Below are 21,199 nucleotides of genomic sequence, written 5' to 3'. Positions count from 1 at the left end.
CCGATGAAACTGTAAAAGCCTTAGGGCTAACAGCATTAACATCTTCAGAAAGAAAACAAAACAAAACTGATGTGTGTGCGGGACTGCCACACCCTCGAATATTATAGCAATAAGTTTACACAATAACATACTTATTAAGTTCTAGATAACTATACAATATCAGAGATAACTCACGGCACTGACGTGGTATCTCAAAAGTTCGGACCTCATTCCCAAGTTCACATTCAAGGAGCCATGAAGGGAAGTATACCCATATATTTCTCTACAAGATTGAATAAAGAATGAAATGATTTAGAAGATCGGAACTAGCCGGCATAGCCTAGCAAATTGGTACATTGAAATGGCAATGGATTTATGGTTGGTGACGACCATGGAGCAGCAAGCACGTCATGGGACGTCCTCTCACAAATTCAGACAACCTTGTTAAGATCTCCGGAAGACGTTGGATACAGACCGCTTTCAACTGGTCATGTTTTAAATTTCTTGGGGTCTCATATCAGTGGTTATCAATTAGTAACTTGACTGTCTTAATCACTAGGCTGGAATAAATGACTTGTGTTTAAGTATTGCACTTGCAAGGTAGATATATCTCAGAAGATGCCATGTAAAGATTTTGCTCAGATATAAAAGATCAGGCATGATTAGCTAGACGCACATGTGATATTTGAGAGCGATAGGATGAGTATAGACTGTCTTGTCTTGTCTCTAAGGGTTGGTTTTTGCATCCAAACGACACTACGCTAATTTTGCATCGAGGATAGTTTTACTCAAACAAATCCCAACTCTTCGAGAAATTCCAGTACATCCTTGATGATGCTAGCGTGGTGACACCGGAGACACCTCAGTGATCCGAGATGGGTAGCCATGTAGGGTGCTACTCCAGTACACGAAAGAAGTACATGGGAAGCAGTCTCGTTCTCTTCCAGGCACATCCTGCATAGAGGAATGTCCGTAACAGCAGATGTAAACAGTCAGAGAGACCATAACTGGTAAGGATCCTTGCTACCAGGCGAAGTCGGGATCGCAACTGTCCGAAAAAGATGTTGGAGAGCTGGTAGCTTAAAGTGTAGATTATTGTTTTTATTGCACCCTGTGTTTGTTATTGCACTCTGTGTTTGGCACTAATAGGTGTAACATAACTCCTGAAGATGCCCCGTGGAGGGGTGAAACACGTGTTGAGTAATTTGGCGGTAGCGGTTGTGTGATTCGCATTGTTTGCCGCAAACGCATTTATCAGCGGGCTGGCGGGCGGTGCACTTTATTGCACGACTACCACTGCATGTGCGGAAGTGGCTAAATATTGGTCCTTTTCTTACTTAGTAATATAAGGTTATTACTAATATAAGTATCTTTAAAAAATGTATAAATCCGGATACAATATTATACGTAAGAAAGGTCAAAAAGGTTGAGAAGCGCTGGCTATAAACAATAGTACGATCCCGAATCCGACGAAAACAATCTTCACACACTAACACCTCACCGTTATGAATTGTAAAGGTGCTTCCACACTTGTGTTTTATAACGAAAACATTTGTACATTAATTGAAACACAAACCATATAAAGCGCAGATATACACGCTGAAGCCTTGAGGTTCTGGAGTTAAGACTACGGAATGTAGGATATGTTTCCAAGCGCTGGATGCAATCCGATTTAAAATCTATGAAAAATGCCTATCTCAGCTTTGGTCGTCCAACGGCTGAAATTATGATTTTAAACTTCAAAGACTCTAGGTCTTATTATATACAAGGTTTATAAAGATACGAGACATGTATAAAGCTTGTTCGTATTATAAACGTTGTTTAATTGTTATTAATTAAATAAATTCAAATTAAGAACAATAAAAAATGTTAAAATATTAGGCCAGGGAAGAATCTTTTTACAAATTGTATTTATAAACTTGTAATAATAAATTCGCTTTGACCGTATTTATTTATATCTGATTAGATTTGATAATATAAAAAATTCATTTTGAACTTCGAAATCGTGATAGTAAAATTTTCTTTCTAACTATTTTTCATTATTATTTCATTTTGCTTTCAAAGCGAGTGAATCAAATTGAGGAATACGATACATTATAATTTTTTATCAAAAACGCAAATGACCGCCAAAAAATGTGACATTTATGGATCTTGGGAAGAGTGAAGTCAAAGGTTTTTTAACCAATATGTGTTGTCAGTTTTGACATACGGATCAGAAGTAAGAAAAGGACTAATATATAGCTACTTTCGCTATGTAGCAGTAGTCGTGCAATAAAGTGCACCGCCCGCTGATAAATGCGCATGCGGCAAACAATGCGAATTACACAACTACCACCGTTAAATCACTCAACACGTGTTTCACCCCTCCACGGCGGATCCTTAGGAGTAAACACCGAGTCCGAGAGAGACTCGCGGTCTCTTACGATGGACACCATAAGAAGGATCAAAACCTCTCAGAGGGTAATGGAGAGGGATATGTTCAGAGTTTGGCAGCAAAATCGAATTAGAAATGAAGAAATTCGAGGAAGAATTTCAGGTCCCAAGTGGCAGTGAGCGACGCATATCGCACATTCGACTTGAGGCAACCAGCCTTAGGTGAAAGTTTCTCAAGTGGCGATCACAAGAAGGTAGGTAGACTGACCATATAGTTCAGGATTTAGGAATCTCTAGGTGACGGCAGCGGATGGCCGGTCACCTTGAAGGCGTAGCTCCACCAATGATCGTTAGGCCATGCAATTGGTTCCTTTTCAAAGATGCAACTCCTCAATAAAGTAGCCGAAGAATTGAAAATCGATCACAAAATTGTATACAAAAACTTAAAAAAAAATTATCCCTAATTTTCTTATAAAACGCGAAGTTTTCCACATAACATTTTAAGTTTCGATCATTCCTCGTGGACTTTAGGGATTAAATTCTAAATAAATATATCTTAAAATGTAAATTTATTGTTTATGGGCAACAATTTATATATATAAAAAGGAGTGTGTCTGTCTGCCAGGAACTATACATATAATCGCCGTAAAAATTTTGTAAATTATCAGGTATATCCCCAGGAAGATTTGTAAGAATTTTTTTTTAATTAGTTGGGTTTAAAGTACCAAAACTGCCTTTTCATTATTTTTAACTAGATGCATCACAGTAACGAATGAACAGATACGTACATTTAGTTATTTACATAATATACATGTTTTTAACGAATAAAATAGATTATATATATATAAAAACTTATGAACACAAATTAGCATAATTATTTAGTATCTACAGGGTGATTGGTTTTAGTAGTAAAAACTTTAAATGGGTGAAAGTATAACTTATTCTTTGACGATGAATTTAAGGTACACCCTATCCAAAAACAAATGATTTCAGAAATAAAAAATAACATAATGATAGTATAGCGATAAAATGTCTTTAAAATTCTAATTACTACGTATTGAAATTCAAGTTTACTTCTATTCTTGCTGACTTTCTACTGTTACAAGGAATTTCTTGACTGTAATATTCACATAAAAAAATAATTATGGAATATATTTCAGTCATCTTTTTATACAGGGTAATTCGAAAAAGCTTTTACATCTATAATCAATCATCCTGTATATAGTAGTATTCTTGCACAGTAATGATTCTGTAATTTTTATAGAAAAAATATCAAAGATTGTTTATGATTTGAACTGAAATAGAATAAGATGAAAGTTATCGATTCAGCCATTACCTACAGATATAAAGTTATTAAACAAACAATTAATTATGCAATTTGATATAAAAGGGGGAGCGGAAAGTAGAAAGTAAAGTTTTTATTTTTAATCAACGATATATACTCCTTCGTTATCAACAACCTTTTGCCATCTAGTATACAAATCAATGCCAATTTTCAATGCCAAAGCGGTAGAAATCAATTGGTATTTCTGTAAAATATGTCGACAGAAACGACATTACTTTCCTGTCCTCCTAATACTTAAACTGTTTTCCTTTTATTTTGAAATACGTCACATACCATTCCAGAGACATAATATATATGTCTGTTTGTGTAATAAAAATATATTATTATTAGCTTTCGTATGCAATAAGATAATAAGATATTTCCAATACAAATACGACATAGCTTCGAACAATCCGTGGAATGTGTAATCTCAGGTTTTACGCGATGGACTCTCCATATTAATGGGATGAGGCAACGTTCCGAGATTTCTAGATCGATAAAGAACGTTCGACAATGGATTTGCCCTGCTTAGCGTGTGATTAGAATTAATAAAGTCTAGGTGTCAGTTGCAACATAACTTAAAGGCTCTATATTCGTGTTCCAATCACTTGGATTCTGTTTAAATGCCCGAAAGAATCGAAATAAGTTCATATTGCAATTTTTTCCGCTAGACATTAAGATGACATCACAAGCGTGTAACATTTTCACGGAAAATATTATATTTCACGGGAAATATTGATATTAAAACGCCTTTATTATTATTATTAAATAGACTATATATGAAAATTTTCACTATGGCGTTGTCTTTTGTTTAAATTTTCATCAGAGTCATTTTCTACCAAAATATGGTCCCATTTCATTATGATTAAAAATGAGTACCTGAAAATGTGATTAAGGCCCCATGACCCTGAAAATAGCACCAGGATTAAATGTATCCTGAACATCCTCAACACTAACCTCTTTCGTACAACCCCACTTGTCACACTGGGTTAACCTAACACTTTCCTTTACAATTGTTATCACTTCACTTTATCACTTCTACTTCTTTCTAGAATGCTTCGTTTTCTCTGAGTGCAGTTTCTGTTCTGTTTTTCTTTTCTTCTTAGATACTTTTCAGGAGTTACACGAGAAGGTTTATTCAATTTTAATTTCGTTAGATATTTTCACTATAGACTTTTTGATCATCATAATCATCAGCCACAGGTTAAACTAGATGTATACACCTCCCCTAAAGATTTCTGACAGGACCAGCTGGAAGAAGCCTGAATCTAGCATCTTAGGATATACAGCCTACAGAGTAGCTGCCGCTTGCCGACAATCTTTGATGCTCTTCTTAAATTTTTTATTTTATTTTTATCTATTCCATTCAGTCTAATTCTAGAAAGTTCTTAGAAAACTTAAATTCTATCAATATACTATTCACCCTACTTAAAAGTATTGCACCGAAAATCGGATTTTAATAAAATATATAATAAAGTTTTTTACTAAAAAGACCCTACCTTAGCTAACCGACATTTTAAATGACTTACGAAATATTATGTACCAAATAATCTTACAGAACCTTAAAGTATAAAAAAATTAGATTGAAAATACATAGTAATATTAAATTTATGACAGCTATTCCCGTAATAGCATTCATATGAATATAATTAAAGCTATCTACAGATTAATATCCCGTAATGATAGAGAGTAGTGGACTTAATATATATGCACATCTAGTGTGTAACTGCCTTTAACCGCAAGACCGTTGTTAACAAATTGACGAACGCAATAAGGAAACATAGAAACGGTCAATCTAAGATGAGATTACTCCGATCATATCTAACGACCAGCGTATAAACTCAGTACCTTATAATGTCTATAATAATGGAGAAAGATGTCTCTAAAGAATTTTGCATATTTGAAAAACAGGCCATCAAAAAAGTATATAGATAAGAAATCGCTGCTAGATTAAATCAGAAAGAAAAAGGTCTGCTGAAGAACAAAGATCTTTGACGCAGGTCGAAGAATTGCGACCAGCCGGTAGACCCAGCATGGGTTCATGCCTTGAAGTAAACATCTATAGGCTGAAAAGAAGAAAAATAAAGAAGATATGACATTTATGTATGTTACCTCTAGAACCATTAGGTTTAGAGATTTAAAATTTACATTAATATTTGTTTCATAGAGTACAGATTAGCTAAGCATAGCTTATATTAACAAGTTAAGAAAGTTGGGATGAGAGGGCGTTATATATGTATACATACACACACACGCATATATATGTGTATATATTTATTGCTATGTGAATCACAGTTACAGGGAAATTTATAAACGAACAGGAAAATTTCTTATTTAATGTCGAATTAAAATAAAAGCGCAAGGAAAGTCGCTTTATTAACGTACTGAGATCCGTTCTCCTCTTTTCACTGTGGTTGTCTCAGTGTTTATGTCATTTACGTATTAACATATAAAATGAGATAACTCGTGTAATGTTTTGCATTTTGATATACAAAATTCAGCGCAACGATCTACACCTTGGAATATACGTCAGTAGTTTTTATTAGTCATAGACTGCAATGTATCTCATGAAGATTTTTTTTTACATAGATAAATAAATTAGTTTATACTTTCGTATTTGCAGAATGCAACCTACATAGCCTTGCAGAATGGTAAGCTGAAGTGGCAATAGGCAGTGAACAGGCCACATAGCGCATAGAACAGATGGCCCCTGGATGTACATACAGGAATGTCCCATTTTGCACCATACGTACGAAATACATGTATATTTATATATATGGTTACATCCATTCGTAGATATATTGATTTTCATTTGTTTAGTGATTTATTCATTTTGATTATTTTATTCTTAATATCGTCATGAGAAGAATGGAATGTAAGTACAAAGAAATTGAAATCAGATTAAGCTATCCTGTAAGTTCAATTTTGAGTTAAAGGTACAGAGGTTCCAAACGCACTCAGACCTGAGGAACCCATAACAGATGGTTTTTTTTATCATTTCTACAATATGCTTCAGTTGTAATACGAAACATTATACATAAATCGTAGCGAGTATGTCCATAGGTGGGAATCTTACATAATAATAATGAAATAAAAAATATTTATTTATTTTTCCAAATCAATTTTGTCCACTTCAAATTTATCCCCGTTCGATAAAACACACTTTTTCCAGTCCGCAAAACAGTCGGAATAGTCTTGTACCGTTATAGACCTTCTTCGATTTGTTTTGATCCGTAAAATTTTTGAAGCATTTTTTCCCTCAAAATTGTGTGATTTTGATACCAATAGAAAACTATATTCTTTAATTTCCTTGAGCTGAGGCAAATAATATTTAAATTTTTCACAAACAGACACTTGGCTTTGTTATAGACGGTCCTAACAACATAGAAAAAAATTACCTGCTTTCGTAATGGACGGGAGCTAAGTGAAAATTTCACCTTACACTCTCACAGTATGTAAGGGTTAGACAGATTGGTGCAGTGGACAGGCCACATAGTGTGAAAGGAGTAGAAGTGGAGTGAAGATCATCTTGCGAGCAAAGCGAAGGATGCCCACCCACAAAGAGGACAGACAACCTTGTCATCGTTGTCGTAACCAAGCCCACTAGAAATATATTGGGGATACCTTTGCCCAGTAGTGGATGTCATACTACTAAAATGATGGTGATAACATGAAACAGAAACAACACGTCTGTCAGATAGCGCTAATTCTCTGATTTGTAAATAAATACATGTTTTCATTCTGCAAAATTTACTTTTGAGTTTATGCGTCCGCAAGGCAAATTGAATGTACAAGGCTATTTTAAACCATCCTACCATACTCAGCTGGTTGTCGGAGGCTGAAGAGCCTGGACTTCCGCATAGAAGATGCCTAGATTAGTCATAGAAGGGCGAATACTTAACTGTTAAGGTTATTTCGATATCGGGGGTGAACGAACGCGCCCTTCGTCAAACGGACATCGAAATGAATAGAGTCGCCGTTTTTTTATTTTAATTTTTTATTGTATTTGTACTCGTTTTGTACATAATATTAATGCTACTGATTATTAAAATTATTTGAATAGGTGTAATATAGTTTTGTATACACGTAATTTGAAGTGATCACTTGTTCCAAAAGAGCTTAATTACATAGAAATTAAAATCAAATTTAGATCGATGATAGGATAACTGTTGAAGAGTATCAGGAAAAGTAATAAATTAAGCTTATAACTTATAAGCGTTTTTTTCGCTATTCCGAAACATTTGAGGGATTTAAAAACACGTATTCTTAATCGATCAAATCTTCTTAATATCTTTAATATTTTTGTGGTTTATGATAAGTGTGATTGGACTATGGTTTATCGGTTTTAAAAACCACAACACTCGCCTCCGTGTGCTGCGTTCCACTCACCGGTGATTCAGAGCGTGCCTCTCTTAACTCTCACATCGATTCAGCTAAGTTTTTTTAAATTTATTAGCTCGATAGCGGATTTTGAATCTGCGGGCCCTGAGTTCCAAGAAGCTGTAAAACCCGCAAAAGCTAATAGCGTCCAGCACCAATCAAATATAATAATACTTATGATTTAACATTTGTGTTTACGGGGTGGTTATTAAGTCATGAAATAAAAATTACTGTTAAAAGTTAATTGAGCGTCTCTATGATTTGTAAATTTGAAACAAACTGAAGTTAATTTAAATATAAAAACCACAAAACTTTTAGTTGAAAACGTCTCCATGCCAATCGTTTTTCCTACTATTTATTCCCCACAAGGCCTCGATGCTCATTACGCCTACCATATTGGACTGCCTGTTATCTCGCGAAGTACGCACGACTATCGCCTATTTAGCCTGCACCCGTATTTCGGTGCCATTATTAAAACCGCTGATACTGGTCCAGTGTGTTGTTGGCTTTATTTTCTTTCGTATACAAAGTAATTGTCCAATGGTCAAAGACTCGCACTTGAATGCATTTCTTATAAGCGTAACTTGGTTCTTATTTTTAAATATATTTGCTTGTATTTTATGCGAATTTTTGGATTTTTTTTTATTACAAATAGTATCAGTGTGTATTGTTAAAAGCTATTATTTATCTAACCTTGAATATAAATTTTATATTTAATGACTATAATCATTTCTTTGAAGAATAACTACCGAAGTTTTCTAGAAACTTGCAATGAAAATTAAAAGATAAAAGAAGAATTCATTTTTAAACAATCCATTTATTTTAAAATCTAGAACTATTTACCTGTATATTCATTAAAATATTGTAATATTGGCATCACATTATCTGGATGTAGATATTTAATGTCAAAACATATAACATGTAGTCATAAGCACGCATGCTGTTACGGTACGTTATTGTTTCTCTATAATGAAAGGATTTGTTATAGTGACATCTATCGGTAAATTTGTTAACTACTATCACGCGACAACTACTGAATATTTTGTACAAATAATTATTGTTTGTAATATTTACTAGATGGCAGTATTTTAAATAATTTCAAGAATTCACATAAACAATGATTATTTTCTATATAAAATAGTTAATTTAATGAAAAATAGTTTATTAAAAGAAATTATTCAGAAATAAATAGTATATATAACATAATAAATATTGCTATATAAGAATATTGATTTTGTGCCCTCTCTTATTATTTATAACTATGATCATAGAGTATAGTAGCGTAACTATGATTATACTACCTATATTCACTTAATAAATCATCACTTTTGTATATTTTTTTCACTTTTATGTTGCCATGAATGAGCTCTTCCATAAAAGACATGCAAAAATTCATACTGCAAAGGCCCTAAAAATTCATTCTTTATAACCAGGTTTTGACTCGCCGTTGATTTATTGGATATAATATGAAAATAGACAATTTATTATAGTGACATCTAGTAGTAAAATACTAAACTATTACACAATCGCATAACTTTATCATTCATAACTAAATGTTTTTAGTAATATATGTTAGGTGGCAGCTTTGTAGTCATTCAAAAATAATTTAATTTTTTTATTAAAAATTTAATAGTTTCTTTTTTGTTGACAAATGTTAGATCGAAGTGAAGAAGTAAGGTGTTATTTATTATGCAACGGAAACTATTTAAATGGTGTAAGGCTTAGAATGTAAAAAATACACTTTAGGCAATATTCAGTAAAAAAATCTTATCTTATTTTTAGGTAGCAGAGGGAAATCGCCCATATTTCTTTTTTTATTTGGCGAGGCAAATAATTTAGTTGTGATCTCTATGGTGTGTATAGCATTTGATATACAATTTCATTGGACCAATAACAATGGCAGCGAATTATTGACTGTCAGCGTTTCATATCAAATCAGCGTTCCAATTCGAATTCGAGCGAGCAATAATAAAGAAAAAATATATAGAATTGTAGTGGCTAGTACACTTGTAATATGTACTTTTGATTGTTTTTTTTTTTAAATTTGGCGCATGTTGTAATTTGTGGATTGCCTTTTACCTAATTTTATATAATATTAAGTGTAGTATTGTAAAATTTATCGACAATCGTAAATAAATAAAATGTAATTATATATAAGAAATAACATAGTTTTTTACCTTCACTTAAATTACACATAAAGACTGTTGATTGAAGTAAACCGCAGGAATGTTCCATTCGGAACGATGTACCGGTATGCTTGTATAAGTTGAAGTTATGCTGTTTGCTGATATAGGCTTTGCAACTTCATAGAAATCGAGCTTGTGGAATCAGGGGATCAGAGAATTTTACGCTTTCCGATCGTACTCCAGTTACAACTATGACGTTTGAACGAAGAAGGACTATACCCACGTAGATGTATAGTGTTGTGACTGTAGTTATGTGTAAGTTTGCGAAGCAAACACTACTCGGCGGTTGTGGTCGACGCGGGTCGATCTGACAATTAATTAATTTTATTAACAACTTTGTGTTGTGCTTAAGTCCGTTGACTAGTAGACGTCGTCGATTGCACGAGTCTCCTGCCACTTCAGACAGACAATTCCTCGAGGCTCACTAGAGACTTTGGTTCTGTATGTACCGATATGAAAACAATAAATTTTAATTCGCCTATCCCATTCCTGTTTTTTCCCGCATTTTATGATCAAATACAAATGTATTACATCTGTATTTGCACACTGTACGTATATACAATCGAATAAATATAAAATAGAATTAAGAAGGGACGAAATGTCTAATCCAATCGCAAATATTGTAACTTCGAAACATTTATTTCAAAGGTCGTGAAATCTTAATTAACAGAAGCGGGCGATGTTACGCAAAACAAACGAAACAGATTGCGGACGCGTTTCGCGCGTATCTCGGCCGCCATTTTGAAATCGCCTTGGATCTTTTACAATCCATTAAAATTAAACGACCATAAGTAACGAGCTTTTATTTATATTCCTGATGTTCGCGAATTTATTTACATTTACAAGGCACGGACAAATTAATTTTATGACGGTTCCTAGTTTTGAATCGACAGTTGTCTTTATAGTTTATCGATAAGCGCCATCTGTTGTTCCATAACTGACACTATCAGATTTTTCGCAGGATTCAAGATCAGGATTGCTTTGTAGTTAAACATGGGATCATTTAATGCTAGCTTATCTAATGTTTCACTTAAAGTTTCAACTATAATATGTATATATGTAGGCAGAGACACAACTTTACTTTTTTACATCCACTTACAGTACGATCACTTAATTAACCAAATGTCTTTCATCACCGAAATCAGAAGAAGTACATTTTAAACAGTAAATTTTCGTAGATAGATCTAATTCTAACATTTTTTGTCGAGTTTTGTAAATATGGTAGAATTGTAGCTATAAAGGGTCCGCCGGATCTAGATAAATTTTGGAAGAGGTGTACAAGAAAAAGTCTGGGGACCTCTGAATTAAATGGATAGATCATCAACATCATATCAACCAATAGAAACTCTCTACAAAACAGGCCTTTCTCAATGACTGGAATTGCGGTGTTTGCAAATAAAAAGATAGTGTAATGAAATAGATAATTTCGCCTTTGCCCAGCTGTGAGCGTATATCGGCTTGGATGGATGGATGATAATTCAACAATAACTATGATATAATTAAATAATTTCACAATTCATAAAACTTACTGTTATAATTGATCTGTTAAAGTCCATAACAGAATTTGAAACTAAAACAATACAAATTTTATTGCTATGTTAAAGTAACGATTAAATTTGAAGCGAAATGTCTGTTACCGTTCATTTTATTACATCGTAGGCCTCGCTTTCAAAATGGCGTTATAAAAATAAATTTAAAATTGCTGTTTATATTTAGGAGTAATAATTTAGCAAATTTTACAACAGTGGATTATTCGGTGTAAAGAAACAGCGATAAACGCTATTATTACACAGTTAAAAATAACAAAATATTTGATGGATTGTTTTTCTGCTATAATTAAATAGCATATAGCGGTTATGCTACATACTACTGGCCACTACATCTACAATAGTTTTTTTTTAAATTATTCTTATACGTTCGAATTCAAATTCGTATTTATAATAATAATTCGGATATCGTCAGTGATTTGGTCGCTGTTTTTGCGTTTGGGTTGAAATTTAAAATTGTAAATAGTTCCTGTAAATATATATTATATGCAACCTCCATCACTACTGGCTTTCATTTACCTCGCTATCAAAAGGGAACAGATACGTGCAAGAGTGGTAACTCATTTCCATCTAACACATATGTACTTTGCATATTAATACGAGATATGATAAAAAATACGGTGAACGAATTAGTATCCACGTCCATTTGAATAAAAACGTTCGATAGTCTCATTCATCGGTTTAACACACAGCATATAATCTGACGACATCCCCAATACGCTCAATCCGAAGTACCCAACCTATGGTAGAGCTAACAGCACGCTCGCTTCAACATAAACCATATACTATATGACAATATTCGCAGTAGGCTCACTCCGAACTCATACAATCTGTCGTAGAGTTGACCTCATTCTAGCTTCAACATGTAGCATATACTCTACCAATATCCGCAGAACGCTCATTCTAAAATCATACAATCTGAGGTAGAGTTGACGGCAATGCTAGCTTCAACATAGAGCATATACTCTACCGTAATCCGCATTACGCTCTCTCCGAACCCATACAATTTGTGATACAAATGACCGCATGCTGGTTTTAACATTGAGTATATACTACATAGTCTGTGGTAGAGTTGACGCTATGTTAGCTCTAAAATATAGCATATACTATACTGACATAGGCAGTACACTCATTCTGAACTCATACAAGCTGTGGGAGAAATGACGGCATGCTGGCTTTGCATAGAGCATGTACTCTACCGATATTCGAAGTACGCTCACTTCGATACCATACAATCTGTGGTACAAATGAAGACATGTTGGCTTAAACAAAGATTACATACTCTACCGATATCTGCAGTATGCTCACTCCGAACCCATACAATCTGTGGTAGAGCTGTCGGTATGCTAGCTTCAACATAGACCATATACTATGACAATATTCGCAGTACGCTGGATCCAAACTCAAATCTTTGGTAGAGTTTACTAAATGCAAGCTTCAACATAGAGCATATACTCTACAGATATCCGTAGTACGCTCACTTCGAACCCATACAATCTGTGGTACAAATTACCGCATGCTGGCTTCAACATAGAGCATATACTCTACCGATATTCGCAGTACGCTCAAGCTGGACACATAGTCTGTGGTACAGTTGATGCTATGTTAGCTTTAACATATAGCATATAGACATAGGCAATACACTCATTCTGAACTCATACAATCTGTGGTAGAGTTGACGGCATGATAGCTTTAACAAAGAGCATATACTTTATTGATATTCGCAGTACGCTCGATCCGAACTCATACAATTTGTGGTAGAGTTTACTCCACGCTAGCTTCAAAATAGAGCATATACTCTACCGATATTCGCAGTACGCTCATTTTAACTTATGGGGACAATAGTAGAGTTGTCAGCACGCTTGCTTCAATATACAGCATACACTCTACCGATATTTGCAGTACGCTCAAGCTGGACACATAGTCTGTGGTAGAGTTGACCCCATGCCAGCTTTAACATATACCATATACTCTACCGATATAGGTAGTACACTCATTCCGAACTCATACAATCTGTGACATAGTTGACAGCCACTCGCTTTAACATACAGCATATACTCTAACTCTAAACTGAGTCAATGGTAGAGTTTTCAGCACACGCACTTCAACATATAGCATACTCTGATGATGTTAGTAGTACACTCACTTCAAAGTTATCCAATTTAGTGGTATATTTAACAACACTTTCCCTTCAGCCAAAATAAATTTGAAGTCACTGGACGCAAGAATGTCTGCGATAGTGAAATCTTAATCGATAGCTTTAATAAAATTTAATTTAATATTTCCACGGACAAAAGTGTTTCATCTATTAAAAAACTAATAAATCTTCACTGTCACATAAAAAGTATAATTTTATTAAAATTATTTAATAACATAAATGAAAAGCGTAGGGTCAATAGATTTTAATTATAATTGTAACCCTATAATGTCATTTCAAGAGCGACGAACTCTAGAGAAAATTTTTTTACAGATATGAATGAGCAATATTAATATTGAATGGTCTATTTCTAGTGACTGTAAACAGCTAAGAGGATTTAATAATAAAATTTAATATATTTTATCGAGTGAAGCGGTTTCATGAAATTTAGAATTTGATTTCTGAAAGATATTTTTATTAAAGATGTAGCGATGTGCGTAAGGTTGGTTATGCATATAAAGTTAAATATGAATAAAGTAGCTCTTTTGTGTGCGACGCTCACTGGAAGGCATACTACCCACGGAATATATACCAGCTTGTTGTCGCCACTCTAGAACCTTTCTAGAACCTTGTGCCATTTCCACTGCCACTTCGAATGTGCAATTGTTATAGCTACTTAAAGTTTTTGAATTAATAAATATGAATATTTAAAAAAAAAAGATTAGTAAATCCACTATAAATATTATGTAAAAAAAATATTAAGAAACCATTGGTAGGTAGATATCTAATATAAAAAATTCTCGTGTCACGATGTTCGAACTTGAACTCCTCCGAAACGGCTTGACCGATTCTTACCAAATTTTACATGCGTATTCAGTATGTCTGAGAATCGGCTATTATCTATTTTCCATACCCCTAAGTGATAAGGGTGGTCCACCCTAAATTTTATTTTTAATTTTTTAGACAATTTTTTTGGTTTTTATTTTATTATGATACAGCATACAAAAATACATACAAACCTTAATTTTCACCCCTCTACGATCAACCCTTATCTTACATTTGTTAATTAAAAACTTTAATTTTTTTTTGCAAAACAACGTTTGCTGGATCAGCTAGTATATCTATAATATTCTACTCTCCAAATTTGCTTACCATCTGACATTGAATAAGTTTGTAATCAAGTTGTGACGAGTTTTTTATTGGAGCCCCGCTACGGCCCTTATATTTCAGCGTTGCCTGTTTTGAACAATTTATTTCCCGCCAAGAAATGTTTTAAACGAAGATGAATCTGTAATGAAGTTCTCTTTGCGATATTATTACAGAAAAGATTTTGAATTAGCTTTTATTTTTATTTATCATCATCTATTTAGTCATGGGAGGTCCACAGTTTTTCCCCATAAATTTACAATAGGACCGTTTAAAAGCATTTTACGGCAATAAGATTATCTGTCTACCTTATTTGTGGGCTACCAACGTTACGCTTGCGTCCCATGCTCTGTGCTACTTCAACTTGCCAGTCCACTGCATGGCAAATATTAATTAAACTCTTATAATTTATTTTTCACCTTCTCTTATTTCGCCACCACGTTCAATGCACAGTGGCACCAGTTTGATGTTTTAAAGGTACGGAAACAATATATAAACTTGCTAAAATAAAAACAGTTTACAAATTAACTTTAATAATGCTTCTTCAGCCATTTTACATATATTGCGTCGTTGTAGATTCACTTTTGATCATGTCAAATCTAACGCGTGGTACCCCTTTTATCTGCGTTTATACGGGGATACTATTAGCGCCATCTGTTGACACTGGAAGAAAGTGCAAAGTTCCTATATATGTATATATATACTCGTAATACGTGGTTTCAACAAGATGGTTCCTTCTTTGTGATTTCTTTCGTCAAAAATTGATAAATCGTTTTGGGTACCGGGTTTAACAACATTGCGTTGTTCTGTACAAACATCATTTTTACGTTTATAAGTGAAAAAAAATCAGTTTATGTTACGGAAACATTGACCTATATAGTATATTATTGCATTAAAGATTATATAGAAGTTAAAAATGCTTGGCATTCGTAAAATGTTGATAAATAGAAAAGGTTGCGTTAAAATAGTAACAATCGATTCTTGTCAGATTATTTTTAATATAATCTAAATTCCGAATCTAGTCAAAGAAAATTAAGACCAACGACATATAGTTAAATAAAGAAAGAATTAATATTTGTTTCAATGTTTCATCGATTTCATAATTTGGTCAAATCAAAATTAAAATATCTGAAATGACATGTTAAATTATTAAATATAAAATTAATAATCTAAAACATAAGAATATTCTACAACTACTTACTTCCTAACGTTTACTTTATCAGAAACAACTGTTTGTTTATTGTTACTCGAAGAAAAACATTCCGCCAGAATTAAACCCCCCTCTCTCCCTTCCATTCTTCTCCATCCGCCCGCTCAAGTTCACGCGGAGCCTTAATAAAGGCGAGCTGTTTTCGCGCTTCGACGGTTAATTTCGCGAAACTTTTGCGATGAAAACATTTTTTTTTCGTGTAACACAATATCTTGAGTTGATCATTAATCAATGCCCGGTGTTTGTATAAATTTTGCCGGCACTCATTCAGGTCGCAAATTCTTAAATCCTCACCTCGTTGCTAAGATATTTCTTTATAAAATATTCTTTGTCGAAATATTAAAGACAATTAAGTAAATGACAATGAATGTAATTACATACAATGGGATTTTTACATCGATGGACAGGTTACCTCGACGGTCAACTACAGAAAATACGTAAGAAAAGGACTAATATATAGCTACTTCCGCTATGTAGCAGTAGTCGTGCAATGAAGTGCACCGACCGCCAGCCCGCTGATAGATGCGCGTGCGGTAAACAATGCGAAACACGACCACCGTTAATTCACGGTGTTTGTGTTACTAATTGGTGTAACATTACTTCTGAAAATACCCTTTGGAGGGGTAAAACATGTGTTGAGTGAATTAACGATGGTAGTTGTGTAGTTCGCATTGTTTGCCGCACGCGCATTATCAGCGGGCTGGCGGGCGGTGCACTTCATTGCACGACTAATGCTGAATAGCGGAAGTAGCTATATATTAGTCCTTTTCTTAGTTAGAATGGACGTCCGTAAAGTAGCGCCTGAATCTATTAGATACGGAAACTACCTTGAGTCTAACGCCTATTTAGCTGGTTAACCCTTTACCAGGCCTCGTACAAATACTGCAGTAATAGTGATCTTTTTGTAGATTTATATGAGTAGTAACCTGTAGTATGCGATTTTATCGATTATATTTAGAAATTTAGCTGAAAATTGAAAAAAACGCATGTGGGAATACATAATCCCATTGCCTGTCTAGACGTAACTTTTATATTTATATATATAAACAAGTATGTTTGTCATTTTCATGTTCTTATATAAAGTCGTTTACAATGCGGTCTAATAAATAAAAAAATAAACAATATGCTGTGGATTTTCCCATTCCAAATTATCGCCTAAAATGTTGAACATCATGTTTTAGAACTTAGGAAAGAAAAATACAATGTACAAATAAAATATGACATCTAGACACTTATTCTTCATTTCAGTAATAAAAAAATATTGAGAATTGACAAAAAAGGTTTTATTCATCTGCTATATTTTGACTTTGGTGGTACAGTTTCATGCAGGGGGTAACACACAATGTTACTTTACAAATTTCGCATTCGTATTTTGACCGCTTATCCTGTTTTCTGGTGCTACAAAACCTGCATCGTTTGTACGTAGACAATGATAAAAAATGACTTCCTTTTTGCGCCAATCTTATTTCGTCTGGTACCCCAAAAACACCTCCTTTTTTGTTTTTGTATACCACCGGATTTTGTTTTATGTTTGAGATATGTGCCGATTTCAAACTTCTAGCTAAGCGTAATCTGAAATCACGGTGTATGTTGTTACGATTTGGATTTTTGTATTTGTATAAAATGTAGGCGTTTATAATGCCACTCTCAAACAAGAACCAAAATATCCGAAACCAGGATTTTTTTGACCTACGGCCAATAGAGTACGAGCTTCGATAGTGGTCAAAGTGGTCCACGCCTCCCATACTCCTTGTATATTCTGCGATTGCAGAGGGACAATACATGTCTTTCTTTTGCCCGTTCTTTTGAGTTCTCTGGATCACTTCCATTTTGGTTGGGTTAACTGCAGTTGTAAGGACAAAAACTTCTTTAGTGTCATGCCATTTGATCACAGCACAAGGGTGACAGAAACGGTATGTGAATTCGCCCGGATCCAATTTATTCTCTTTAGCCAGTCTTCGTTCTTCAGGTGTTTTAGGTTTTGGTGGACACAGCTCTTTAGGAAGGCCTTTGCGATTCATTCGCACTGTCTCTGTTGCTAAAATACCTCTATGATGAAGAGCTTCCATGAGAGCCAAGGAGGAGAAAAAGTTGTCGAAAACCAAATGTGTGTTTCGTGGTAAATTTCCTCCAAGTTTCATTACAACTCTGTAACCTAATCCTTCCTCATTGAGTGTTTGGTCTTTGCCTGTATAAATATCACACTGATATAGATAACCAGTTTTAGAATCACACCATGCCTTAAAACCTCTTTTGATGGGTTTGGCTGGCATGTACTGCTTCTTACTATCACGCCCTTTAAATTTAATCATACTTTCATCCACTGATTGAGATTCCGAGTTGGTGGCATTTTCTTGATAAGTCCTGTTGAGATAATCTAGTAATGGTCTTACTTTTTGCAATTTGTCGTGGTCTTTGTGATCCCGGGGCAAGTGAGCTGTAATGTCGCAAACATGTAAATTTTCTAAAATTTTTTTGAATCTCTTGCAGGTCATTGTGCCACTAATCTCTATGTTATTATAAAAAGGATCTGCACTCCAATACAGCTCTATATCTGACTGAGGATTTATTCCCATTAAAATGATTATAGCTAGGAATGCTTTTATTTCGTCTACGTGGGTGTCGCTCCAGAATTTACTTTGTTTCAACTTCGCGTATTTATTTGTGTATTCGACGATCATTTCAAAAATCTCATCAGGGAACAAGTTACTAAAATATTCAATGGGAAGACTTTGATAGCTATATGATTTAGTAGGTTCAATTTCCTTGCCGAAATTTAACTCGTCAAAATTTTCAACATCTGTAGTCCATGTTCTATCCCGTGCAATTCAGCATAAGTTGGAATATTAGCTGGTAAGCCAGAAGATGGTCCGGGCATTGTAATGCAAGGTGCCATTTCTTCGTTAACAGCTGGAGCAAGCATTTCAGGGTGAGTAGGTAAGTCAGGCAATGGTGCAGACAATGGAACATAAGGTGCTATTTCTTCATCAACAGCGGGTGCAAGCACTTCAGGAAAGTCAGGCGATGGTACAGACAGTGCAAAACAAGGTGAAACTTCCTCGTTAGGTGATTCTTCGTAAGACTGACGTGCATCGCCGTCTAATAGTAATAACTGTCGATTAGACATACCTTGAATATCGTTTAACCTTGCGTTCAGTGATTTTGGGACATAATCAGTATAATCATTGTCATGTTCGTCGCTTTCGTCCTCCGATGAAAACATCTCATGAAGCGCATTTTCAATTTGATGTCTTTTTAATACCTGTATAACAAAAATACACTGACGTAGGTAAATGCTGACTGACAAATCGATGATGACAAATCACGTTTATCACTACCCACAAGTTATATTTCGATAAAACAAAACCTAATTTCCTCATAATTTGTAGAGTGAATAAATAAAAAAGAAAACCCGCGGCAAAAAGTTAGCACAAAATAAAGATTATAATTCACCAGGCAATGGGCATATAATTCCCACAATGTGCACCTCCTTTACAGGCTAAGGTTATATGGTTCCCCACATTTTTCATTTCGTTATATCATGATATTTTTCAAGTGCTTACGTATAATTTATGCACAGATCACTAGAAAAACTCAAATTCTACAGCATATAAAAAAATTGTACGACTTACCTTTCTCCGATCCGCCATTACGATTAAAATTCACCGCACTTTCCACAGAAACAACAGTTAAGCGGACGACCAAAGAAAAAAATGGCCGTGAAAGTGACATTTGCGTTTTGATTCAAGCAAATTTTGTTATGTGACCATAGATAATATTTCTATTTTTGCGTTTTTGACAGATTGCGGTAAATAATTTACCAAAACCTGGGAAAAACATACTAAAATCGATGTGGGGGGACCTCAACCCATAGCCTGGTTAAAAAGCTGCGTGTTTTGAATTTCAATTTGTGTAATTGTTTATTTATTCATTTAAAAACTTTTTATACATTTTCGTACAACGGCCAACTTAATGCCGAAGTCATTCTCTGCCAGTTAACAGTTTGGGCGGTGCAGTGATAAATTGATAAGGTAGTTGAAACTAGTTAATATGATAAAATATTAAAAATAGAATAAAAAATTGAAATTAAAATTACAAAGAAGAGAATCACATAAAAACACGCAGCTTGTATTGAAAAGGAGGAGTGCGTAAAGTCGGTACAATAGGGAGACAACTCAGTAGGCGATTGCTCGAGGAACGAACTGTTTTTTCGGGCGTTTTGATTACGAACTGGAATTGAAGTTGAGTAGGCAGGTAAAGTAGGAGAAAAGAAAAAAGTATAGTTAGTTGAAGATAAAACGGCGCTTAGTTTTGGAAAGAAGAAAGTTTCTTAGACGATATAAAGTATGCAAAGAATCAGAAACTTTCTTGTAAGCATAGGTGATCTGTATCAGCTTGCTCATAGCGGAATCTATGTGCAACTCAGGGCCACTAACAGTGAAGCACCACTCGATTACCAATTTACCATAGAAAAAAGATTTATCAAACAATTGGAAATTTATATCACTACAATCGCTCTCATATTTTTATTTATCTAGATTACAAGCAATCTAAATATTCATACGGCCCTTATTTAAAACAACTCTTAAATAGCAAATACATGTATGGATCCGATCAGATTCACCACGGACTATGTCACAGTAGCGAAGCAATAGAAACAGCCGAAGATCGGCACTGATGGCGTTAAACAGTGCGGTACAAATATTTCCAGAGTGTCACCATCATTATTAGTCAGGGGTTTGACGCAAAGAGGAAGATATATCTTTAAATATGTATACGTTCCTATATCAGGCTAATCTTTCACAACGTTAGGTGGAAAGTAAGTTTAAAGAGTTTCTTCTACCGCTTGGATCAGATGTAGCTTTACATAAAGATATAAATGATAGCTTAACAGGAGCCAATAAAGTCGAGATTTGA

The 21,199-nt window shown here is 34.3% G+C and overlaps 1 protein-coding gene across 1 annotated transcript; it reads right to left on the bottom strand.

Annotated features, from left to right (window-relative positions):
- Positions 1-767: 767 nt before the first annotated feature.
- Positions 768-18,777, bottom strand: LOC137924487 (piggyBac transposable element-derived protein 4-like). The gene is made up of 3 exons (XM_068767872.1): positions 17,976-18,777; positions 15,381-15,447; positions 768-933 (listed from the first exon to the last, which is right to left on the bottom strand). The coding sequence occupies exons 1-3, from the start codon at positions 18,775-18,777 to the stop codon at positions 768-770; spliced, it is 1,035 nt and encodes a 344-aa protein (XP_068623973.1).
- Between the last annotated feature and the right edge of the window lie 2,422 nt (positions 18,778-21,199).

This window comes from Battus philenor, unplaced genomic scaffold, assembly GCF_028537555.1.
Source record: "Battus philenor isolate CCGP_79_NKW_IND1 unplaced genomic scaffold, ilBatPhil1.0.hap1 SCAF_24, whole genome shotgun sequence".
In the NCBI taxonomy this organism is placed as follows: Eukaryota; Metazoa; Arthropoda; class Insecta; order Lepidoptera; family Papilionidae; genus Battus; species Battus philenor.
The sequence above is the reverse complement of the archived record's forward strand: the minus strand, read 5'-3'. Positions and strand labels throughout refer to the sequence as shown.